The sequence below is a fragment of the Sphaerodactylus townsendi genome, linkage group LG07 (assembly GCF_021028975.2).
Source record: "Sphaerodactylus townsendi isolate TG3544 linkage group LG07, MPM_Stown_v2.3, whole genome shotgun sequence".
Classification (NCBI taxonomy): Eukaryota; Metazoa; Chordata; class Lepidosauria; order Squamata; family Sphaerodactylidae; genus Sphaerodactylus; species Sphaerodactylus townsendi.
Window position 1 is genome coordinate 114,789,173 of NC_059431.1, and position 25,998 is coordinate 114,815,170.

General features: G+C 47.2%; 2 protein-coding genes across 2 annotated transcripts in view; one reads left to right on the forward strand and one right to left on the reverse strand.

Moving 5' to 3' along the window:
- FSTL1 (follistatin like 1) overlaps window positions 1–10,971 on the reverse strand; it is a 51,411-nt gene extending 40,440 nt beyond the window's left edge. The window contains exons 1-2 of the mRNA XM_048503717.1: window positions 10,813–10,971; window positions 10,661–10,723 (exon numbers count right to left, since the gene is read on the reverse strand). Coding sequence (XP_048359674.1) covers window positions 10,661–10,723; window positions 10,813–10,815 — 66 coding nt within the window. The 5' untranslated portion in view covers window positions 10,816–10,971. The remainder of the gene's footprint in view (window positions 1–10,660; window positions 10,724–10,812) is intronic.
- A 10,537-nt stretch (window positions 10,972–21,508) lies between these two features.
- NDUFB4 (NADH:ubiquinone oxidoreductase subunit B4) lies at window positions 21,509–25,514 on the forward strand. Its single transcript, XM_048502666.1, has 3 exons — window positions 21,509–21,766; window positions 22,671–22,814; window positions 25,283–25,514. Exons 1-3 carry the CDS (start codon window positions 21,563–21,565, stop codon window positions 25,343–25,345), a joined length of 411 nt encoding a protein of 136 aa, XP_048358623.1. The 5' UTR covers window positions 21,509–21,562; the 3' UTR covers window positions 25,346–25,514.
- Window positions 25,515–25,998: the final 484 nt, after the last annotated feature.

Here is a 25,998-nt window from a genome sequence, read left to right on the forward strand (position 1 = left end):
TATAGTCCAGTCTGGCATCTACTGGCACTTTTAGCTAGAATATAACCTAAAATTAATTCTGAGCGATGTTCCTATAAAAACTACCACATATTACGAGGCAAATTCTTGTCCAGTCACCAATCTGCTCTTTTGAGGGAAGAGAACCGAGAGAATTGAGGCGGAGCAACTCCATGTTTTTCTGGATGAAACCCCTGCTCTAGATCCCTTCCGTCTGGTTTTAGGGGTGGCTCTGATGGCTTTAGATCAGGGGTCTTCAAATCCATGGTTCCTCCAGATGTGGACTACACCCCATCAGCCCCTGCCAGCATGGCCAAGTGGTAGGACTCATGGGAATTGTAGTCTATGAACATCGGGGGGGGGGGGCATAGTTTGAAGACCCCTGCTTTAGATGATGGTCTCTACGTTAGTGCAATGTCAATATGACATCGAACAACAACAATTCGTGTTGCACCTGCCGCCATTTTATAAAGTGAACAGTGCAATTATCATAATACGTGAAGTGCAAATGCAATAATAATATCGACAGTTCCATACATTAGGCTATTACAGAAATTTCTTTAGAAGGGTAACATTACAGGACAATAAGAGAGAACTGTAATGTTACCCTTCTAAAGAAATTTCTGTAATAGCCTAATGTATGGAACTGTAGATATTATTATTGCATTTGCACTTCACGTATTATGTTAACTGCACTGTTCACTTTATAAAATTGCGGCAGGTGCAACGCGAATTATTGTTGTTTAGATAATGATGATGATGATTAATTGATGATAAACCGCCCTACCTCCCCGGCGCGGCTCCAGGCGGGTACAAATAACAGACAAAACAAACACAATAAAAACAAATCAATAGCCCCAGTTAAAACAGTACAGACCTTAAAACTATAAAACTATAGCAGCAGTAACCTACAATAAGTGATTAATAATAAGAGACGTCTGGCATCAGACCCCAGTGATCAAACCCTGGGAGGGGAGGGGGTTGGCAGATGGTCAAATATATAGCCAGTGCGCAGGGCAACAAGAGGGGCGGGCTCAGCGGCCGGTCCCCCCAAAAGCCTGGTGGAACAACACAGTTTTGCAGGCCCTGCGGAACTCTCCAAGGTCCCGCAGGGCCCGAACTGCTGGAGGTGATCGCCATTTCAACATGGACAAGGGCTAGCATCTTTTGGTTTGATTTATCAGCAGCTGTTCAAATGGTGGACCATGCTATGCCATTGAGACATTTTAAGCTTGACGTAGGTATCAAGGGGCGCGACCAAGAATGGTTTAAATCAGTCCTTACGGATCAGACTGGGGTGTGTGGAATGGCACGCTATAGCCTGATCTCACCAGATCTCAGAAGCGAAGCCAGATTGTTACTTGGATGGGAGACCACTGAGGAAGGCTCTGCAGAGGAAGGCAATGGTAAACCACCTCCGCTTCTCACTTGCATTTAAAGCCCCTTGCTGGGGACGCCATAAGTCAGTTGCAGCTTATAGATCGGTGAGTTACACATGTCAATTACATATGAATCAGACTCAGAGTACTGTATTCGGAGACTATCACAGCTCAGAAGCCAAATGGGGTCAGCCCTGTTTGATACTTGGATGGGAGACCATATGGAAGTCTGTGGCCAACAACAACAGCAACCACTTTTATTAGGCATATAAAATAAGCTCCAGAACGTTGCCAGACCTTTGTGATGTACAAAGCAAGAATATGATCAGAACACAGAAAAACTGCACCAAGCATTAGAAAGTTCTGCCACTTGTAAAATAAATTTTGCTACTTTTCCCAAGTGCATGATGTCTATATTATTTAACAGAAGACAACAGAATTGTCAGAGTCTCTTTCAGATTTGTCTAGGGCCAGCCAAGGAGAGAAATTCCTAATACTCATGTATCTCGGACAATCGAGTATAATGTGAGCAAGAGTCTCCACTTGGTTTTTACAGTGTGGACAAACCCAATCCTGGAGAGGGATGGATAAATAGTGACCTTTTGTAATGGCAGATGGGAAAGTATTGCATCTGGCCCTTGTAATAATCCATCTCTGTTGGGGTTCAGTTAATAATTCAAGATATTTAGCTAGACTCTGTTCAGGTAATTATCTCGGCTGAAAAGGGCGAGCGTGATTTGTTTGCTTGCGCCAATGAGATATGGTATTCCTGTTCTAAAAGTGTGCTTTTAAGGTTTGGAATATCTCTCTGGGTGACAACATACAAAGATCTTCAAATAGTAAACCCAGAAAATACATTTTTGATTTGAGTAATTGATACCATTCGGAGGTGAATAGGTCTGGGAGTTTAGTCCGGTGGTCTCTCTATGCATGGCCGCTGCTAAATAGCAAACCACCTCTAAACATCCTCCTGTTTCCCAGGAGTGAATCCCATGGTATACTCCAGATGTTCATGGATTGTTGGACTACAATTCCCATCAGCCCCTGTGGCAGGGGCTGATGGGAATTGTAGTTCATGAACATCTGGAGTGCCATAGGTTCGCCACCACTGTCCTAGCTGAAACCCTGCAGGTCTCGCCAGAGTGAATGGCAGTTTTACTGCACCTGCAACTACCCCAATTCCATCCTTCACTCTCTGGTGCAGCTTTTGAATGCTGTTTTTTCACCTTGCCTAGTGGACGCCCACTCCAATTAGGGTTTGCCACACATTAATGCAGACTATGTTCATACACTACCAACGTGTTGCTTCCTACAGTATGGTCAGCCTGCATCTTTTCTCCCACCCTTTCATCTCCTTGGAGCAAACGTCCGATTTGGTGAAGTGGTCGAGGAACTCAAAACTTGCCAGCTATTTTTTGAGGTAATTTTGATTGGAGCTTGTTACGGCTGCTTACACAACGGCATGGGCAGGCAGGCAGACAAAACTTGGCTCAGTAGGACTGTCTGCAACGCAGTCTTGACTGTTCCACAGAAGGGGTCTGATTTTTTAAAAAGAAGTCTTGTTAACAGGAGTCCTGCGACTTTGGAAGAGGAAATTCCACGGAGTCTGGTTACAAACCCCACACCTACACAAACGAAGCAACTTGATCGAAGGCGACCCCCTCCCCTCCAGTATCCTGCTGTATCAATACGTGTAAATTCCATACGGTCTAACTTGACATTCTTATTAGAGGATAAGAGTCCTCATATCACCTTGGCCGTAGTACAGTTTTTGCAGAGGTGTTTGGGAGAAAGTATCGTGGACTATCGGACACTAATTGTTTTTTAACTCTCAGATATTTCTGGGTCAACTATTATGGTTTGATTTGGCCTTGTGGGTTAATCTGATGTTGGCAGAGGTGGGATCCAACAGGTTCTCACAGGTTCCTGAGAGTAGGTTACTAATTATTTGTGTGTGCCAGAGGGGCTTAATCAGTGTATTCGCCACGGATTTTTACGGTAGCCTTAGTGGCACTTCCCCAGCAGCAGCTGCAGAACTTGAAGCAGTCTAGCAGGAGGTGCACCAAGGCAGGTGTGGCAGCCTGCGCAGGCATTCAGCCTCGGGCTTCAAGGACCGCAAGCAGTGGCCAGCGTCCACAGCCCCGCCCCAGGAATGCCCCCCCGCTACTCGGTCGCCCGGCCACGCCTGGCCATGCCCCGCCCAGCCCCATTGGCGCTACGCCACAGTTTGAATCCCGCCACCATGGGAACCTGTTACTAAAATTTTTGGATCCCACCACTGGATGTTGGGTTTGTATTTTGCATTTTATGTCTTGCATTTTGTATGGGTCTACTGGCTGCAAAATTCTTAATTAAAACATAAATAACAGCCTTGCAGGGTTAATAGTGCAATCTAGAACAGAATGACCCCAGTCTAAACTCACTGGAGACAATGGGTTTAGATTGGAGTAACTATTCTGGATTAAACTGTAAATTACATAGGAAGGCCTTAAGAATCTCTCACATTGTGATGGGAAGGGCAAGTCATATTTTCCTGCCTTTTCTTTGAAACCCAGACACCCGGAGTCACACCGACTTCTGAACACTTCCTCCGTTTACCCCCCGGAGAGACTTTTCATGCAGCAATTAAGACCATCTGTCTTAAACGGTGAAAATACTCTGGTCTAAGATGCTTACAGAAATGTTTTCTGATTACAAGGATGACGTTCCCTTTAGATTCCAAGGTGGCATCGCTGAGACCAGTTAATGCATATTGTTGAAAAGTTAGTATGAGAAATAACGGTTGATGTGGCCACTGCTGCAAAATAGCTATTAGCAAAAAAAAAAAAAGCTCTGGAAAACTGGTAGACTTCTCGCAATCAAATCATAGGCTCATTCCGCACATGCAGAATAATGCACTTTCAAACTGCTTTCAGTGCTCTTTGAAGCTGTGCGGAATGGCAAAATCCACTTGCAAACAGTTGTGAAAGTGGTTTGAAAACGCATTACTTTATGCAGCGGAAGGGGCCTGACCAAAGCAGTGGGGTAGAAACCATCAACGCCATGGAACTTGTTCAAGTGAAGAGACCGCTAAAATAAAAAAGTCACGTTTTTTTCTGATTGCCAGAAATCTTTTTCTGAATTTTGGAGAATTAATGATGACATCAGACCTGTACAAGTGTGCCCCATTTTTACATTAAATAGGACAATGGAAATGAATGAATAGGTGAGCGTTAGTGAAGTCAATGTTATGTCAACAAGCTTTACATTTTATAAATGTAAACTGTAACGATTGTTTCTGCTATTCACAGTTATTGTAGCTAAAGTACTAGGATCTAAAAACAGCCTTTAAACATGTCAGGCTAATGATACATACACCATATCCAGCAAGGTAGCATGAAACAATATCCGTATGTCACATGGTATGCAAATCTCTTGTTTCCATGAACAATGGGAAAACAATATATCCAAGTCAAAGCGTTGGAGAATCTGTCACGAGCAGCTTAGGCCTTTTCAGTACAGCAAATGTATAGCGGGCTGCAGTTGGGAAAAAGTAACCCGGTTTCCTGTCTTTGCGTTCACATGCATCCATGCGGGCTGCGATTGGAGCTCACGGAAACAACGCGGGTTGCTGGATCACCGCACGGAGGCTGGGCCTTAATTTTTTTTTTATTTACCTCCCACCAATGGCTGGCCAAGCAGGGTACGCAGTCAAATGAACCCCGGGCTGCCATGCTGGATCGCCTCACACACGCACCATTTGTTCCTTGCGCGGGCTACGCAGATGCAAGCCACAACATTTTTTTAAAAGGAAAGAGCAGCCAAATAAAGCGCCTCTTGCTCGGCAGTTTGCTCGCAAGCAGCTGCAACCCGGGATTTTTCAAAAGATTCACAAACAGCATGATTCTCAGAAAACACGGTTTGGGGAAAGACAGAGCAGACTTGCTTCAGGGGTGGGATCTGTGTGAAGTGCCCCTCCCAAAACAGCTTTTTTCCAATTTTAAACCTGTGTTTAAAACTACACACTCACACACACACACACACTTTAGATCCAACACTCCTACCAAAAGGGAATCATTGCGACCAACCCAATATGAGCAGCAGTGATGTAGTGGTTAAGAGCAGGTGCACTCTAATCTGGAGAACCGGGTTTAATTCCCCGCTCTCCCACTTGAGCTATGCAGGCTATCTGGGGAACTAGATTAGCCTGTGCACTCCAACACATGCCAGCTGGGTGACCTTGTTAGTCCAGGGTAGCGGCTCTCCAGATTTTGAACTACAATTCCCCATCAGTTTCACGGCTGGCCAATTGGCCATGCTGGTAGGGGCTGATGGGAATTGCTGTAGTCTCTAACATCTGAGAGTCAGAGGTTCCCTACCCCCTGGGCTGCTAGTCACAGCTCTTGAGTTCTCAGCCCCACACACAGTGGTGGGATCCAAAAATTTTGTAACAGGTTCCCAATGGTGGGATTCAAACTGTGGTGTAGCACCAATGGGGCTAAGCGGGCACGACGGGAGCGTGGCAGGGCATTCCGGGCAGGGCATTCCTGGGTGGGCTGTGGTAAGACCTGAGCTCGCCGCGCTCGTCCCTTGCGGGAAATCTAATGCATGCAGGCGCAGGCTGCCACGCAAGCATGCTGGTGCACCTCCTGCAAGGATGGTGGTGGAGAGTGCCGTAAAGCTGCTAGACTGCTTCCAGTTCTGCACGCTACTGCTGAGAGGAGGGGCGTGAATCTCAAGGCAACCACGGGCAAGATCCACCACCAGTGCAACCCCTCGGCACACAGAAATAATTAGTAACCCACTCTCAGGAACCTGTGAGAACCTGCTGGATCCCACCTCTGCCCACACACCTTACAGGATGTTTGTTGTGGGGAGGGAAAGGAGATTGTAAGCCCCTTTGAGTCTCCTTACAGGAGAGAAAGTGGGGGTATAAATCCATTATAGTTGCTTAGAGTCTTAAATTGTATGAGAATAATTTAAGTCCGATTCCTATATTTTCCTCTGTGTACTGGACTCTGTGATGACACAGCCACTGGACTGACTGTATAATTCAGTCCCGCCAGTTTTTCTGCATTAGAAGGCCTGAAAATTCCATTCATTGTAACGTCCCTAAATCTGGAGTCTGGCATGGAAAACCTATCTAGAAAAGGGAAAACCTATCTAGAAAACCTGGCCAGGCTTCAAAAAACTTATGCAAAATGGCTGAATTTGAAAAAAAATGACTTGATCTTGAATGTTTTAAAAGTTTGAGTATCGTAAGCTGCATCTGACTTCCTTTGCCAGTGTATACACCCAGTGATGGCTTAACCTTTCGGGACCGAAAAGCCCAAATTGCAAACTCCAAAACCCACTTATTTATCAGAAAGTGCCAAACACGGCCATTTAACCCGAATGAGGTTTTAGGATTAGAAAAAACGGTTATTCCCGGAGGTATGGTTTACTCGGGAGTAAGCTTGGTGGTAGTTGGTGGCTTTGCTTTGAAGCAACCGTGCAACTCTTCCAACGGGTGAATCACGACCCTAGGAGGGTTGACTCAGAAGCAAGCCACACACAGCAACCGTTTCTACTCCCAGGTAAAGGATCAGCAGTTCTTTGCATGAAAAATCAGTGGGGTTTAGCAGCGCTTAAGAGGGTTACCTACACTGCTTCCCCAAAACTAGGTCTTAGGTTGAATGCTAATAATCGAGCCCAGAGGCCCAGGCCAGCCTAGGTGTGTGTGTGTGTGGGGGACTCTGTTTGCACGTGCCACAGAGAGGGCTCTGAGTGCCACCTCTGGCACCCGTGCCACAGGTTCGCCACCACTGGTATACACCGTCAGAAGCTGAGAAATATACCAGGAATTCTGCTCTGGTTCAGTGAAATCCCTTTGAGTATTCATAGTGCTATGCAGTTCAGAAACTCCCATTTAAATTATTCAACGAAGTAGAGCCAAATGATGAATGAATGTGAAGTCAGTAAAACAAGTCCCCTCCCCACCAAAATGCCTTTTAAAAAATGAAAATGATTACCCCTTGCCCAAGGAAACAGAGAAGAGACTCCATGAACTATTACAAAATGTTGGTGGATTGGGGAGAGAAGTCCCAAGACAGAGTGAGAGAAAGATGAAGTAAAGGAAATGGAATTTGGGGGCTGATGCATTTTTTTTTTCAACGTGAAGGAAAGGTCGGCTGGGGTTTCTCGTCCGGAGCTGCTATTGCATTTTGGAAAAGGGAAGAAAAATAAACACTGTTTTGCTCTCATCGCAGCAGAGGGCTCGCAGAAGTCTGTGTTTTTCCATTTGAAAAAAACAAAGCCATTCTCAATTCTTTTTTAAAAAAATCAGTTTTAAGAGAAGAATTAAAATTACAAACCTGAGGTCCAAAAGATATGGAAATTCAGAGGTCAGACTACACACCTTGACTGCAGAATTATATGCTTGCACGATGCAATCTGACATGTTAAATTCTCTTCTTAAAATTCTAATTCCTGGCATTTATAATCTCTCTCTCTCTCTCCTGCAAGTCAGAAGTACAGCAGCGACCATACTAAATGCACATGTTTACTTTTTAAAAATCTGGTTAATTTTGAAATGAATGACATCCGAGGCCCATTTGAAGGAGCGAGCATTCCTTTAGCAATGCAGACTATGAAAATAATCTAAAGGAGTAAGAGCCAATTCCTTGCAGGGAGCCTGTGATCTTTGCAAAAACACGACATCTGTACCCACATCTGGATTTCTCATGGAACAGTAAAAGAGACATTTGGGGGACAGCCATAATTTACAGGTGTAACCTGGATTTATACTGCTACTTTTAGACTGTATGCATCTCGTACGTCCTTTACACATATATCATTCTGTTTAAATGCAGGTTTCATTGTAGGTTTAGAATTAGGTTAAAATGGGTCAACCTTGCTTAGTATCTTAATGGGAGACCACAGCAAATCCACATCAAGGCGGGCGACAGCAAATAACCTGTTCGTCTCTTGCCTTGAAAACTCTATGGCTGATTCCCCATGGGCCAAAAACAGTGGTGTGAAAACAGTATAAACCCTTTTACACCATTTTAAACTCTTTTACACCATTTCCACACTGCTGTTTTTGGCCCATGCGGAATCAGCCTATGGGTTTGCCATAAGTCAGCTGAGACATCCACCCCCGTAATTTATGATTTCTCTGGGGGGGTTTTTGGGACACGTGTGAATTTTTAAACGCCTTAAGTGCCTCTCTCACACGCATGAATGTTTAAGTGCCTTAAGTGTTTGAATTCATAAGTGTCTTGACACTGCTTTGAAATTGAAAGGGTTTTTAAAATACAGTCTGGAACCTTCCGGAAAGGGTGAGACTGAAAGCATCCATTAGCATGAACACCCAAGTCAACCACAATTTGAACAGGGAATTGGCCCTTCGTGCCTCTTGGGAAGCCAGAGAGCCACAGAGTATGGCTAGACAGGACACGAGGAATGGAGGGAGACACCTTCATTGTTCAGCCAACACCCGGCTAACCATGAGAAGGGGAAAGACTTGGGATGATGCCCAAACCTCCTCTCTGTCTAGAGCAGGGGTGTCCAACTCTGGCCCTCCAGATGTTCACGGACTACAATTCCCATCAGCCCTTGGGATTGGAATCCAAATCCTGCAACCCTTCTCCATCTGTGGCTCAACGACCCGTTAGGGTGGTCAGGGCTACCCTTTTAACCTACATCTAACCCTACAATGAAACCTGCTTTAAACAGAATGATAAGAACATAAGAACTAGCCTGCTGGATCAGACCAGAGTCCATCTAGTCCAGCACTCTGCTACTCGCAGTGGCCCACCAGGTGCCTTGGAGAGCTCACATGCAGGATGTAAAAGCAAGGACCTTCTGCTGCTGCTGCTCCCGAGCACCTGGTCTGCTAAGGCATTTGCAACCTCAGATCAAGGAGGATCAAGATTGGTAGCCATAGATCAACTTCTCATCCATAAATCTGTCCAAGCCCTTTTTAAAGCTATCTAGGTTAGTGGCCATCACCACCTCCTGTGGCAGCATATTCCAAGGACATACAAGATGCATACAGTCTAAAAGTAGCAGTATAAACTACCATATAAGTATATATCGTTTTCAAAAAATTCATTTTAAAATATAATTATAAAAACTATTCTGGAATATGAAATTCCAATTGAATCAAACCAATTAAAACAATATACATTATAATTATTTTTATAATAGAATAAATAACATTTAAATACGATTACACTTTTGATTCCTCCTTTATTAAGAATTGAACAGTATGACTGTTGTAGTATACTAACAGCGGCAGGAAATGGGCAGGTAGGGTTGCCAGGCGGGGGCGTAGCTCGGAGCTGGGGCACAATTGCAATGCGCCCCCCAAGGAAAATCCACCCGGGGCTCCATCCCCCTCTTGCTCCACCACTGTTGCCAGATCCAGGTCCTGGAGCTCCGGGAGATTTTGGGGCGGAGACTGAGAAGGTCCAGGACCTCAGCGGGCACACAGTCCCATAAAGCCCACCCTCTTTCCAAAGAACCCATTTTCTCCAGGGAAGCTGATTTCTGCAGCCTGGAGGAGAGATGCAATTTGGGAGGACCCCCCCCCCGGCCCCGCCTGGAGGTTGGCATCCCCGGGCCCTCCGCTACCTCGATGACCCTGTTGTTATTAGCGTGCTGCATCTGCTGGGATGCCTGGGGGCGCTCTTGCGTCACTGAAACTTGCGAATATGCTCAACAGCATCCCGCATATCCACAACTGGGTGGGGGGGGGATCTTTTTCTTCAATTGAAAATTTAACCCTTTCATGACTGGTTGGGACACACACTCTCAAACAAACAAAAAAATCCTCTGTTATTCCTGCCAGGAGGGGACAAGAACTCCTTTTTCCATTCCCCCCCCCCCCAAAAAAAAAAAGAGAAAGGCTTTGCGTGTGTGTTGCCTGGAGAGGAGGCATAAGCTGCTGAGGGATCGTGCAGCTGCGCTTAAGCCGCCCGGAGGGAAGGAATGCGGGCCGGGAAGGGGACAGGCAGACCCCTCCCCCCCCCCAGCAGCTGGAGTCCATTTGCCGGGCAAATCGCTTCCACATGGCCCGGGCGCCGCGCGCAAATAGTTCGCCCCTGACTTCACTTTCCGGGAGGGCCTTGGGAAGCCCCGACGTCCGGCCGTCTGAGCCCCCCCACTCCGCGCCCCAGCTTCCACCTTGCGGGGCCCCCGCGGGCCGCCCCGAGGCTGGAGCAGCGGGAAGGGGGCGTCCCTCGGGGGTCCGCGACGGCCGCCCCCCCACGCCCTTCCCAAAACCGATGCGCTTTTACGCATCCAGCCCGGCCTGCGCCTACCTCCGCCTGCAGCGCCCAAGCGATCGCCGCCACCGCCACCAACACCGAGAGGCTCTCGCGGAGCTGCGGGGGGGAAAGAAGCAGAGAGAGGAGTCAGCGGCGCCGATCCCCTCCGCCCGCCCCGCCCCAAACCGAGCCCGGCTCCGGCTCACCATCCTGCCGGATCGCGCTGCAACAGCCCCGGGACGTGGCTCTGGGGCTGGCCTGCGCTGCGTCTCCTTCTCCGGGCGGCCACGGGGGAGGGTCTCGGGCGAGGGAGAGGCGGCTCCCTCCGCGCCGCCCAACCCGCCCCAAGACCCCACCCTGCCCGGCTAGACGGAGGGGCGGCCGCCCAGGCATCCTCGTCCCGCCCCGTCTCCTTTCTTCGACCCGAGGATGCTCGGCCAGATCGCGGCTCTCGGGCGCCCCCACGTGGATGGGCAACCAGCGCCCTCTATGCCGGTGGAACTAAGCCAGCCACTCAAGGGCAGTGTATTCAAAGGACTGGGCTGTCACGGTTGCCAACTTCCGGGGTGCTGGAGACCCGACCCTTTTGGCCCCGTACAAAAGTACTGGATCATCTCGACGAAGGAAAACTTATTCTGGTGGACCCAAACTTGCCCTGACCGTCTCAGTTTGAACCTCGACAAAGTACAAGCGGATGCCCACCTTTTTTCACTAAAGCTCAGGTTTTGTCCCCGGGCTCCAGTTTTCTTAGATACGCCTCTGCTCCTCGGCAACCTGTTACCCTAAAGCTGTACCCCCATATTAGTAAACCCATCTTGTGTTTTTACACATGTCCCCCAAACACTCTGGCACATATCCCTGGGGGTTCCTGACCATAACCAAATGAACTGGATTGTCCTAGACTCAAGAAAACAAAATGAACATGCCCGCCTCTGAGCTTTCTGCACCACCCAAATTCTCAGGTCCCGCAGGATGGCGAAGAAGTGATGTGCAGGGCCACAGAATAGTCTACAGCAGTGATGGCGAACCTTTTCGAGACCAAGTGCCCAAATTGCAACCCAAAACCCACTTATTTATCGCAAAGGGCCAACACAGCAATTTAACCTGAATACTGAGGTTTTAGTTTAGGAAAAATGGTTGGCTCTGGTGCGCTACTCGGGAGTAAGCTTGGTGGTAGTCGGTGGCTTTGCTTTGAAGCAACCGTGCAATTCTTCCAACGGGTGAATCACAACCCTAGGAGGGTTTACTCAGAAGCAAGCCCCATTGCCAGCAACCGAGCTTACTCCCAGGTAAAGGATCACACTTTAGTTCTTCGGTGAAAATCAGTGGGGTTTAACAGCGCTTAACAGGGTTACCTACACTGCTTCCCCAAAACTAGGTCTTAGGTTTAATGCTAATAATCGAGCCCAGCGGCCCAAGCCAGCCTAGATGTGTGTGGGAGGGACTCTGTTTGCGCATGCCCACAGAGAGGGCTCTGAGTGCCACCTCTGGCACCCATGCCATAGGTTCGCCACCACTGTCCTAGACTCAAGAAAACAAAATGAACATGCCCACCTCTGAGCTTTCTGCACCACCCAAATTCTCAGGTCCCGCAGGATGGCGAAGAAATGATGTGCAGGGCCACAAAGTAGTCTACAGAGTCCCCCTCCAGACCCATCCCATGCAACGTATTGTTCTGCACTGAAATGACTGCAAGAGAAATGGCAGGGTGAATGCTTTCCTTCAGGTTCCGTGGAGGCTGGCTGGTGTTCCATTTCCCTCCTCTTCTCTTCCTCTTTGAGAAGAACTGAGATTTAAAAAATGGCTGTAAATCTCTGGTCTCTCCTGCACCCTCCCCATACCTGTCTTTTTTTCTCTGGGTTCTACATGCAGAAGAATGAGCGGGTAGAATAGACACATCCTTTCAAACTTGCAGGGAGGTGGATTCCTCTTTGGTTTGTCCCTTTGCGTAAGTGCTCCCTGAAAACAGAAAACTAGCTTCTGCTCTCCTCTTCCCTTGGGGTGCTTGCTTTCTGCTTGCAGGGTGCTTTTGACGTAAGCTGGGATTTCTGCCCACAGACTTAGCTGGAGCCGGTCGTTTATTCTGTGACCTTGTACTCTGGCATCAGGCATGATCCAAACCTGATATCCCACAGGTCGGAGATGGTTCAAAAGGTTTGTACAATGGTGGAAGGTGTGGAGAAAATGGATGGAGAGGAACTGGGGTCCAGAGCTGGCTGCACCACCCATCGCTGGTCTTGTCCCTGCTGTGCAACTGATTGGTAGGACTTTGTCTGTCCCCACCCCACACCCCAAGCCACGGTGGCTGGCTAGGGCCAAGCCTCTTGGCCCCAGAGCTTCCTTGATCCGTTGGCGATGGTCTGGGCAACCCTGGAAGAAGATATGAAGCAACAGTATGGGAGTGCCTCTGAAAATAAGAGGGCACTATAGGTCAGTGGTGGCGAACCTATGGCACAGGTGCCAAAGGTGGCACTCAGAGCCCTCTCTGTGGGCACTCCCACACAAAGTTCATCATGTGGGAGGGGGGTGGAAATCATCCCCCCCCCACACACACACACCTAGGCTGGCCTGGGCATGATCCTTTACCTGGAAGTAAGCTCAGTTGCTTGTTTCTGAGCAAACCCTCCTAGGATCGTGATTCACCCATTTGAAGCGTTGCACGGTTGCTTCACCAAGCGTACTCCTGAGAAACGCGTGCCTCTGAGCCAACCATTTTTTTCTAAACGAAAACCTCAGTATTCAGGTTAAATTGCAGGGTTGGCACTTTGCGATAAATAAGTGGGTTTTGGGTTGCAATGTGGGCACTCGGTCTTGAAAAGGTTCGCCATCATTGCTATAGGTGTTGGGTTATCAGCATCTAGTTTGGCTGTAACAGGAATACTAGATCAAGTCCACAGCATTGGTGCCCATGGGTATCATGGTACCCGCTGATGTCTTTCCTGGTTCCTTTTTAGAAAGTGGGATGGACCTGGTGAGCTTTTGCCCAGCAAGGCTTCTGATTGGCCATTGGAGATTTTATTGGCAGTGCAGATTTTGCCACCACAGCACAAGGATCTTCACTGTGTGGCTGAAGGTAAGCCTCAGCAGTCATTCACTGGCTGTGCTTCCTAGAAGAAGAAGAAGAGTTTGGATTTATATCCCCCCTTTCTCTCCTGCAGGAGACTCAAAGGGGCTGACAATCTCCTTGCCCTTCCCCCCTCACAACAAACACCCTGTGCGGTGGGTGGGGCTGAGAGAGCTCCGAGAAGCTGTGACTAGCCCAAGGTCACCCAGCGGGCGTGTGTTGGAGAGCACAGGCTAATCTGAATTCCCCAGATAAGCCTCCACAGCTCAGGCGGCAGAGCTGGGAATCAAACCCGGTTCCTCCAGATTAGATACACGGGCTCTTAACCTCCTACGCCACTGCTGCTCCTGGAGGATGATCCTAGGAGGATCATTTGGTGGCCGCCATTCTGTGTCACCCTGCGTCAGAATTCCTACAGTGATTATAGGCTCAAATAGGTCAGGGAACATCTTGTCTTTGAAAGACTGCCACTGCAGAAAGATCATGACTTTGTTATTGATTTTGTTGGATCTGTCGAGGGTTGATTGCCCCAACCAAGATAGGCTAACCACCATCTTTGCCTGGGCCACCCTCAGCTCAAACCACGCTGTTGAAAGGCAATCCCAGAAGATAATGCCAGATGCCTCATGTGTGGCTGATAGGTGGGAACGAGACACCCTTGTCCTCAGCCCACCCCAAACAGTCTGCGGGCTGTAGACGTGTCTATTGCTTTTAAGAGGTCACAGCTTTGCCTTGGAACGTTGAGAACAAATGTCCCTCAAAAGCCACTTTACTCCCATCTCTGGGATAGGGGTGCTAGCCCCAGGTTGGGAAATTCCTGGCGATTTGGGGGTGGAGTTTGGAAAAATAAGGGTTCTGCTTGTCAGAACATGTGTAAAAGTTTAGATGAGCAAAATCTAAATGACAGCTGGACCCTCCTTCTAACAGGTGCCGTGTGCAGATTAGGACTGAGTGCACAGCTTGTACCGTGTGCACTCCTGATAAGGTGAGGGCACCTGATTGGTACCACTTTTGTATATAGTTAGCACAGACAGCAGAGTGATGTGTGCCTACAAACACCTGTGGTCTGGTGAAGCACTTTGTTAGTAGATAGCAATAAATAGAACTGCACTGGTGACTGTGTGTCCATCAGTTCTTGTCTATGTTGCGTCCTACAAGGTGGTCTACTCCGAGTAAATCCGCTGCTTCAACACTGCTCTCCTCTTCCCTTGTGGCACTTGCTTTCTGCTTGCAGGGTGTTTTTTGACATAAGAGCACACTCCAAGCTGGGATTTCTGCCCACAGACTTAGCTGGAGCTGAGTCAAGGAAGGCAAGGAAGAACCTCAACAGAGTGACGCTTGTTTCAGGATGGGAGCCGCCTGCCAAGTAGAAGCCCCACTGGGCAAGTGTCTTGCCTACTTCATTATACCACGGGGGGCGGGGCAGGTGCTACAATGGGCAATAGAAGAGCAACAGGTGGCAAGTTAAAGAGCCAGGGGTGACTTTTGAGCCACTGCATATCACTACTGTAGGGGATTCATACTTCCTTCTGTGAACATGACCTTGAAAAGATACTTATCCTGATTTAAGCATAAGCATTTTATTGTCATTGTGCACGCACAACGAAATTTACAGCAGCATTCCTCGATGCACACAATTTCAGACTCATACCCCATCCTCACTTTCCCCTTCCTCCACCCATCCCTATTTCGATTCCTGAAACCCACCAGGACTTTCAGAGGACGATTTTTTTTGATACAGACGAAGTAGGGTTGTGTCAGGGCTGTGCCTGGCAGTTGGGGGTGTGTGTGGGGGTGGGCATTTGCAAAGAGAACTGTGTTGCTTTATTCTCTGCAGGTGTCCGGTTCTCACACTCTCCTTTGCCAGAGGCCTTGGCTGGCTGGATGAGCCGATCTTATCATTTGTGACGTGTGAAACGTTCCCAGCCTGACAGTACTTTGTAGTGGGAATCGAGCGAGCCATTTGGCTATAGGGGGGCTGGGAACTCTTGGAAGTAGAGGCGAGTCGTTGTGTGCGGGATCTTCAGATTTGTCTTTGCTGGTGTTGACCATTCGTCTTGAAATAAAGACTTTGGAGCAAATCTGTGGTTTCTATTATTTTCAGACCCAGGTTTGACAGGTTGCCGGCACTGGGTTGGCAAATTACCGGACACTTGGGGGTGAACCAAGGGAAAGTGGGGATATAATGCCATGGAATCCACCTTCCAAAGGAGCCATTTTCTCCCCGGGGAAGTGATCTCTGAAGATTCAGGGAGATTGCTAAACCCTGCCTCATGCATAGGGCAAGACTTCCCATGGACACAGTGAGGAGGTGTGACAGGAACGAACAAACCAAATTGGCACACTAACTTGGACTTATGTGTTTATAACACAATTATGCTAATACTAACCCTATTCTAATATCATATTGATGAAAGTCAATAAAACAATGATATTGAACCTGGTTAGGAGATTGGAAAATTCAACATCCTGGATCTTATTATGCCAACCAGCAATATTCCAAGTTATGATCTTTAAGCAATGATCAAATAGTCAATCTAATTCAATAAGTTTGTTTAAAGAGCCATTTGTGTCCTCGTAAACACATCCATTAGTCCCACTATTAGTTGCTTGAAGATGTAATCTATTCTGGAAGGAGGTTGAAACGTGTGTAGACCAATGTCAATATACAATTTTCATCAATTGTCAAGCGTGTATCCAAAAGTCCATATGAGACTTCAAAATGGATGGTACGTTGGAACTGTATGGACTCAAGGCACGGGATACACTAGCTGTGTTGAGAAGTTCCATTTGGGAATCACATGAAAATGGAAATGTAAATTTTCCTTGGAATTAAACATTTTGAAGTCTCATATGGACTTTTGGATATACGCTTGACAATTAATGTGGTGAGAATTTGTGAGGTTCCATTTGGGAAATCACATAAAAATGGAAATGTAAATATTTCTTGGGACTCCTCAATTTGAAGTCTCATATGGACTTTTGAATATACGCTTGACAAGTGATAGGATGAAAACTGTATATTGACATTGTTTTATTGACACGGGCACTTTATGTAAATGTATTGCGCTTTATGACTTTCATCAATATGATATTAGAATAGGGTTAGTATTAGCATATAATCATGCCGTCATTCAGCCTATGCTGAATAATTGTTTCAATAACTTTGTACAAGCCAGATCTTTGAATCCACACATTTATTACAATTGTTATATACACATAAGTCCAAGTTAGTGTGCCGATTTGGTTTGTTCATTCCTGTCATATTATACTTGGCAAGTCTTGGCCCCATTCCATCCTTTCTCAGCTCTGGTCCATATAACTCCAGTTGTGTTTTATGGGACTGAGGCTCTTTCAATGGCTTCAGCCTTCTTGCCTATAGAAGAAAAGCCTTCTTGGTAGAGGTGGGATCCAGCAGGTTCTCACAGGTTCCCGAGAGTAGGTTACTAATTATTTGTGTGTGTGTCAGAATGAGAGGGGGTTACTTAATTGGTGATTTTGCCAATGATTTTGGCTTTTAGTTTCATTCTCCTCCTCTCAGCAGTAGCTGCAAGTGTAGAACTTGAAGCAGTCTAGCAGGAGGTGCACTGGCGTGTGTGGCAGCTCATGCCTGTCAGCATTCTCTGCTTCCCACCTTTAAGCGATCTACATGAGCAGCAGCTGCCCTTTGCCACAGCCCCAGCCCAGCAATGCTCCCACCCCTGAATGCCCAGCCACTCACATGCCCCCTTCGGCCCAGTCCCATTGGCGCTACACCACTGTTTGAATCCCACCACCATAGGAATCTGTTACTAAATTTTTTGGATCCCACCACTGTCCGTAGCTATCTCCCTGGCCCTTCCCCAAAGGAGGAGGCTCCCCAAGGAAGAATTATTACTTTGAATAGAGAAAAGCTGCCCATCATTTTGTGGGGTGAAATAATCTTTTGAAATGTTGAAATGCTTTTTCTGGACGTCTCCACTACCACCACCACCACCACCACACACACACACTGCCCGGCCATACCTTTCCACAGGGGGATTGTCCCAATAAGGCAGAGATACTGGGCAGAAACACGTGGTAGTAATTCATCCTTCCCAGCCCTGTCCATTACTCAGTTGTGTTTTATGGGACTGAGGCTCTTCCAATGGCTTCAGCCTTCTTGCCTATAGGAGAAAAGCCTTCTTGGTCTATTCATTAGGCCAAATATGTAACTTCCGGTTTAATAAAATTACACCTGGTTTTCTAAAAAAAAAGCGCAGACTTATCTTTTCTAATTTTCGCAGTATCCCTTCCTGGAGCAGACTGGCCCTCAAGACCACTGTGAAAGGTCTAGTAAATCAGGGGTCTGCAACCTGTGGCTCTCCAGAGCATTTTGTTCCCATAGACTACTGGCTGGGAATTTTGATTAGGTTTCCTTTGAGATTCCCTTCCTTCTAGAGATGTTCATGGACTACAATTCCCATCAGCCCCTGCCACCATTGGCCATGGTGGCAGGGGCTGATGGGAATTGAAGTCCATGACCATCTGGAGAGCCGCAGGTTGCAGACTCCTGGTCTAGTTGGACAGAAGGCTTGTTCAAAATCTTGGCTCTGAGTCAGTTGAGTGACTTGTGGAGTGGTCCATCGTGAGCCACCACTTTGATAAGTTGGCCATCTTTGCCTCGTGTGAGGTGCCCTTCCTTCCTTCCTTCCTTCCTTCCTTCCTTCCTTCCTTCCTTCCTTCCTTCCTTCCTTCCTTCCTTCCTTCCTTCCTTCCTTCCTTCCTTCCTTCCTTCCTTCCTTCCTTCCTTCCTTCCTTCCTTCCTTCCTTCCTTCCTTCCTTCCTTCCTTCCTCCTTCCTTCCTTCCTTCTTCCTTTCCTTCTTCCTCCTCTTCCTTGTTCTATACCCATAGTCCTGAAAGGGTTTCCTATATTGTATTTCTTTCTGAGAAAAATTCAACTCAATGCACGTCTCTCAAAGCTACTGGGCAAGATTCTAGTACCCTAGGGTTGCTAACCTAGAGAGTGCAAGGCTTGGCATTCTCCTGGAATTACAATTATCTCCAGAATCTCCAAATCTCCGGGAATTTCCCAAATATCCAGGAATTTCCCAGCCCACAGCTAGGAAATGTATTCTATTGTATTCTGATGCAAATAGATTCTATTGTGTTCTCAAGCCAGAGACATTCTGCTACAATGCTAGCTATATCCATCTGGTCTTAATTTCCACTAAGATCCAGTTTTTAAGTACTGGTGAAGGGCCGTGATCAGAAGGGGTATTCCCTATTGCTGTGCCTGCCCTGAATGTTTTTGGAGGGATGGGGGCAGTTCTTGAATTCTAAGAAAAGAAGTATAGAAGAATCTTTCTGTCACATTCCTATCTCTATTCTAGAAAGGGCCCCTACAGAACCTGAATGAAACAAAGACCTTTTGGACACATAGGATTTTTGTTACCTTGGGCCCCATACTGCTTTGCAGGAGGTGGGTTGTTTGTTTTCTGTATATGTTCAGGTGTCTGCAGCAGTTGGTTTGACTTTTCTTTGTTTTCCCCCCTGGGTTTTCCAACTGCATTTTTTTTAGCACAATTTTTTTCCAGACCAATTTGGAGTTGTTTTATTGCTAGTGCAAAACTTCTTCATTTTGGTTGTGGGGTGGGGGTGGGGGGCTGCTGTTTACAAGATGAATTCTGTGTTTCTGAAAAGATGCTCTCTCTCTCTGTGAAGATGCCAGCCACAGATGCAGACGAAACGTCAGGAGAGAATGCTGCTAGAACACGGCCCTATAGCCTGGAAACCACACAGCACCCCAGAGATTCCGACCGTGAAAGCCTTCGACAATGCACCACCCTTTGTAAACAGATTGTACTAGGAGGCAGGCATCACGTCTAACAAGAGGACATCATCCGTGCAAAGCCTTCTGTTAGGACCAGTCTGATGATACACTACAGCGTAGGAGCTCGCTTTACCAAAAGACCAGGACAGCACATTTGAAAGGCAATAAACTTGTTTGTATGATGACCTCGTTTTTGCAGTCGACTGCTAAGCCCTGGCGATTTAGCAGGGCCTCTGGGGTAAAAAAAGAAGGGTGGAAGACCATGCCGGGATCTGCTAGCTGGGCTGAGTTTTACGAGTTCATCTAAGGAACACCTGGGGGTCCAGCACATGCAGCTGGCCCCACTGCAGGTAAGTAAATCCCTCCTGCCTCATCTAGATAGGAAGCGTGGTGCTGTGAGCAAATTTACATCAGGTCAAGCACGATACATTTATAGCATTTGCCTTCGCACCCTACATAGTAAACTGTTCTGCCTTGCTATAGCCACCTCATCTTCCAATGTTTATTTGCCCATCTTTCTGCTAGGGCTGCTGGCCTGCCTGGAGAGCTTCTGGTATTACACCAGATTTCCAGACTAGGTTCCTTTGGAGAAAATGGCAACTTTTGAGGGTGGGATCTATAGGATTATACCCCACAGAGGTCCCTTTCCCCACAAACCTCACTGTCCTCAATCTCCACCCCCCCCCCCCCAAATCTTTAGGAATTTTTTAGCCTGGATTTGGCAACTTCAGGTTGGGAAATTCCTGAAGGATTTGGGGTGGAGGCTGGGGAGAGAAGGCAGGGAGAGACCTCAGTGGAATATAATGCCATCATGTCCACTCACCCCCTCAAAGGTAGGTATTTCGTTCAGGAAAACTAAGCTCTGGAGTCAACTGCAATCCCGGGAGAATTCCAGCCCCCACCTGGAGGTTGGTAGCTTCATGGGCTGAGGCTAAAAACCTCAAAAATGTCAATTTCGTGCTTTTAAAACCTGATGATGGTAACAGTCCAACAGGTTAAAGTTTAAGCCTTTCTCACTGCTAAGATTTGAAAACAGATACAGATAGGACAGACAGGAAGACAGTGAAGACAGTGACAGGCATTGGGATGGGAGGCCCAGGTTAGGACAGACATGATAGATCAGGTGGGTGGCGAACCTATGGCACCCCCGCAGCTTACTGAGGCGAGGAATGGCCTACCAACTCCCTGCCAGCATGGCCAATTGGCAGGGGCTGATGGGAATTGTAGTTCATGAACATCTGGAGTGCCATAGGTTCACCACCACGGTGATAGATAGACAGGTAGACAGATGGACAAGATAGACAGGTAGACAGACAGAAAAGACAAGCAGACAGATCAGGCAGAAAACATAGACTTAGACAAACAGGCAGACAAGACAAACAGGCAGATAGATCAGACAGACAGACAGACAAACAGGTAGACAGATAAGATAGATAGACAGGTAGACAGATAGGTAGACAGATAAGATTGACAGACAAAATAAACCGACAGGTAGACACAGACAAGACAGGCATACAGACTAGACAGATGGACAGATAAGACAGGGAGACAAGATAGGTAGACAAACAGGCAGACAAGATAGACAGGCAGACAGACAGACAAGATAGGCAGACAGGTAGGTAGGTAGATGGACGCATGCCCAGTCTTGACAGATTGGTGTAGATAGACATGATAGACTGACAGGGCAAGGGTGACAAACAGATAAGAAAAATGATAGCAGACCTAATAGATATACAGATGTGTACCTGAGCGGTGGTGGAAAGTGCAACTTGTTTTAATTTTAGTGAGCTACTCTGAGTTCGGCGAATTTGGCAAATTTAAATATAAATAAATTTAAATATTTAAATATAAATAAATGAATAAATAAATAAGATAGGCAGAAAAACAGGTAGATAAACACAGAGAGAAAGAATGAATTCTTGGGCCTTTCTGCCACTCTCGCCCCGCACATGGAGGATTCCACCCACTCCTAATTAGGAACCGGACGTAGACACTTCCGACGCCTGTCCTCTTTGGGCGAGCGGACGCGTCACTTCCGGGCCGGGGGTCGTGTTTTCCAAAAGCAACCACGTGGGGCGGTGGGCGGGCGCCTGCGCAAAAATGGCGTCCTCGTCGTCCTCTTCGGGGTCGAACTTCAGCTACCGGCCGGCTCCGTTGGCGCCGCTGCCTCCTACGTTGGACCCGGCCTACTACGACTCCTCGCCCGCCAAGCGCCGCGCCGAGGCCGAGCGCCTGGCCATCCGCGCCCGCCTCAAGCACAAGTTCCTGCTGCAGCTCAACGACCCCCGCCGGACCCACCTCATCGTGAGTGGCTCTTAAGGGCGCAGAAGCCCACCTGGACACGCCCACCTTTTAGTCACACCTGGCGGGTCCCAGGAAAGGTATTGGGGTCCCAGCTGGGGACCCCCTGAGTTAGGCGGTCCCACCAACACAGTGATTAAAACGTTGGGAAGTTCATGATTCTTTCTGGGAACTTGGGCCAGTCGCTTTCTACTAACCTCACATATATTGTCTTTTAAAAATATACATTTTAATTAACGTTAGCAATATATTTGATGGACGTGGAAAAAAAAGATACAAACTGAAAAGAGTTCATTCAAAACAGATAGAGATAGAGCCAAAAAACGAGCAAAAACACACACAAGTGAATGCAGTGAAGACTGCACTAATAAAATAAAAGGAAATAGAAATAAAGTCATAACATGATGGATCTCAGTGGGACATTCTAACATTATCAGAGAAACCGGTGCATTTACCCAAGACTGCACTAATAAAATAAAAATAAAGTCATGCTATGATGGATCCCAATGAGACATTCTAATATTATAAAAAAACTGTCACTCACACGTATTGTCAGTGGCTTTGATTGAGAACTAACTGGTTGTTGTATTTTAGGGCTCTGCGGCCGTTGGTTTGAAGTTTCTAAGCCCTTCCTTTCACCTGGGCATTCATGGCTGGTGGCATCTAAAGAGAGACACTGTGACCTGCCTGTGAAGATGCCAGCCCTAGATGCTGGCGACATGGTAGGAGCAAAAGCCACCAGATCGTGGCCACGCAGCCCGGGAAATCCGCAACAGCCGGCTGTCCTCACGTGGCTAGGGTAAAACGCCCTTCTGTTCTGCCTTTTCTTGCAGAAGGAGTGAGATAAAAATGCAGCCGATGGTGCTGAATTGGCCAGCTCCGTCACTGTCTTCTTTCTTCCCCGCAGGATGACCCTGCCGTGACTCAGTGGACCTACGCCAAAGCGAACGTCTACCCTAACTTCCGAGTCAACAAGAAAACGTCCTTATTGGGTGCCGTGTTTGCAGTCGGGCCCGTTTTTTTCTGGTGGTACGTCTTCAAAACGGAAAGAGTGAGTATAAATACGTGAGCTCAGAGAACTACTGGTGCGTTTCAGGTATACAAGCGAAACGAATGTAGTGTATTGGGTGTGATACAGAATGTGCATATAATGAAGAGAAATTGTATTATGTTATTTTTAAAAAGCGAAACAACAGGATATTAAAGTGTAGCTGAGTTCTACAATGCTGAGGGGGGAAACATAAGGCATAAGTTCTATGCTTTTCAGTTTTGTTTGAAAACATTTCGGTTCTTGTAGCGTTTCTTCAGGGAAATTTTAAATTAATGTTCGCCCCACAGCCGGCTCCAGAGACTAGAGCAGTGGTGGCGAACCTATGGCACGGGTGCAAGAGGTGGCACTCAGAGCCCTCTCTGTGGGCACAGAGTTCGTCATGTGATAATAGTCCAGTTATTTCAGGGAGATTATTAGCACTAAACCTAAGACCTAGTTTTGGGGAAGCAGTGTAGGTAACCCTGTTAAGCGCTGTTAAACCCCACTGATTTTCATGGGAAGAACTAAAGCGTGATCCTTTACTCCTGTGGAGTAAGCTCGGCTGCTGGTAATGAGGTTTGAGCCTCTGAGTGTCCTCCTAGGGTTGTACATTCACCCGTTCGAAGCGCTGCATGGTTGTTTCCAAAGCAAAGCCACTGACTACCACTGCTTTACTCCCGAGCAATATGTGCCTTGGAACCAGCCAGGTTTCTAAAACGAAACTCTCAGCATTCAGGTTGCCTCGCTTCATTGGCACTTCGTGATAAATAAGTATTTGGCGGCCGGTAATTTGGGTACTCGGTCTCGAAAAGGTCTCATATCACTGGACCAGAGGCTTCAGGAAATGATGATGCCTCAATTGCTAAAGCAGCGACGCCAAGCCCTAGCTGCCTCTGAGCAGGCCTGGCATCAGCCTGATGGAGCATCTGTCTGGACCCATATACCAACAGAGGACTTGCCCCTGAGAGGATGCTGGTGCTGGGTTTATAACAGTGGGTTTGGAGAGACTCGGCAGTGGGAAAGCTGCACTGTTTCGGAGAGTCTGCAAAACCGGAGGATCGGAATACAAACCAGCCCTTTTTCCATCCTTAGGAAAGGAATAGGGACTCATAATTGTGTCTCTTCCCCTTGCCTGGTTGTAGCAAATCCAGAATATAATAGGGTGGGAGAGTTATGTTAGTTCCTTTTATCGGAGCCCTGTTAATGCTATAAATCTGTTAGCTTTCGTTGTGGTATGTATGAATTTTAACTATTTTAATATTGTGACATATGCCAGCAGAGATTTGGATTTGACCTTTGACAGCGCATTGGCTCAAAATACGTGTTTTGTGGAAACCTGTGGCGTTGACAAGTGAATTCATTCATTCCCTACCTTTTTATTTCATTTTGCCACTTGTAACAATTAACAGCTATAATCCCTTTGAAATTTAAATATCTAACATATGGTGGTCCTTCTAGTTCAGGGTGGGGTAAGTTGTTCTTGCTAATTGACAGTAATTTAGAACTGGCTAAATCAAGCAGCCAAGCAGGTGTTAAACTGGCAGTTTTCCAGATAAAAGCAGGGACTACAGTTCCAATCATCCCCTGCCAGCATCATGCTGGCAGGGGGAAATGGGAACTGTAGTCCATAACATCTGGAGGGCACCTATGGGCTAAGAATGCAGTGGAGGAAAAAATAACAATGTTGCAAGATTTTGAATGTTCAAAAGTCCTATGGAAATGAAGCTTCTGAAGTAACACAAGGACATAAATGTAACTTGAACTTTGGTTGCAAACAGTGATCTGGTGAATCTGTGTTGAAAAGTTTGGTATGCCGCATCCAGTGGTGGGATTCAAAATTTTTAGTAACAGGTTCCCTTGCCAGCCCCCCCTCAGCAAAGGGGGCAGAGGCGTACCTAGGCAAACCTGAGCCCTGGGCAAAACCTGAGTTGGATGCCCCTCCCATGGGCAGCCACCCCACCATGACCCCCAAATTCTTTTTGCACCAGGTCATTTCTAAATCATCACATTATAGAAAATGGCCCAACTCACAAATCTGAACACAGCAATGGTGAAACACACAGGTTCTTTGATAGAGACTGGTGAGATAAAAGGTACAAAAGGCTGAGAATCCATGAATTGCAGTACCTGGAAGGGATTAACCCAGTTCAGGGCATTACATTATTAGTCACAATTGCTATATGGAACCTTCATGTTCAAAGGCAATATGCCTCTCGGGAAGGCGAGGGCGTGGAGATGGAAAAGCGGACTCAATTAGTAAACCCCTCCCGGCACACACAAATAATTAGTAACCCACTCTCGGGAACTGGTGAGAACCTGCTGGATCCCACCTCTGGCCACATCCCCCCATCACTTCCTGGCTCTAGGGTTTTCAGTGCGAAAGGCCCAGCATCTGCCGTTTGTGGTTTTCGCTACTTCATCTCAGTTGATTCTGAGGTTCCCTGGGAAATGTCGCAGCTCTAATTTCCTGCACTTCTGTTTCCGTCCAGGATTATAAAGAGAAACTCATCCAAGAAGGCAAGTATGAGCGGCCCTTCCATATCGTCTACTGAGCTCCTGCGGACAGTGTGCTGGACTGCTGCCGACTGAACACTGTTGCACTTTTGCGCTCTCCGTGTAGCGGCGTTGGGCCTGTTGCAAGTAAACTTTCCTTGCTCAGGAGCCGGTTTCTCTCTTCTGTGTTCCAAGAAGTCATCTACAATAAACTACTTCTCAAAAATACTTCTCTTTGCTTTGAAATGTATCTATTCCTTACATGTCTGCATATTTTAAAACGCAAGACCTTGGGTTTCTTTCTGGGATGGTAAAATGTGCACATGTTTGGGGACTATGAACAGAGAGAAGCAGTATCAGTCCAGAAATGGGGGACAGGCAGGAGCGGGAGAGTGACCATCCGCTTAGTGGCTCGTGGGCCAATTCTATACCTAAAGACTTAGGGTAGCTTTGATCTAGATCCTAGCTTTGTCCATAGCCAAGGTAGGTTTCATTATAGAAAGCTTTGGGAGTTTCTCACCTGGCAGGGCTCCGGTTAGACTTTTGACCTGTGGGCACCTTTGGAGTTCTGACCCTAGCGATGGTGAGTGCAGTCACAGAACGGCTGCTGTGGAAGGTGGCACCATACACACACAAGGTCCAAATGCGCAGGAGGAGAGGGGTCATTTAAACAAAACCCTGGGAAATGGGAATGACACAGAATAACTCTAGC

Coding starts and splice junctions, on each gene's coding strand:
- NDUFB4 (XM_048502666.1), top strand. CDS start 21,563: ATGGCGTCCTCGTCGTCCTCTTCGGGGTCGAACTTCAGCTACCGGCCG. Junction 21,767..22,670: donor CCCGCCGGACCCACCTCATC/GTGAGTGGCTCT, acceptor TCTTCCCCGCAG/GATGACCCTGCCGTGACTCA. Junction 22,815..25,282: donor ACGTCTTCAAAACGGAAAGA/GTGAGTATAAAT, acceptor GTTTCCGTCCAG/GATTATAAAGAGAAACTCAT.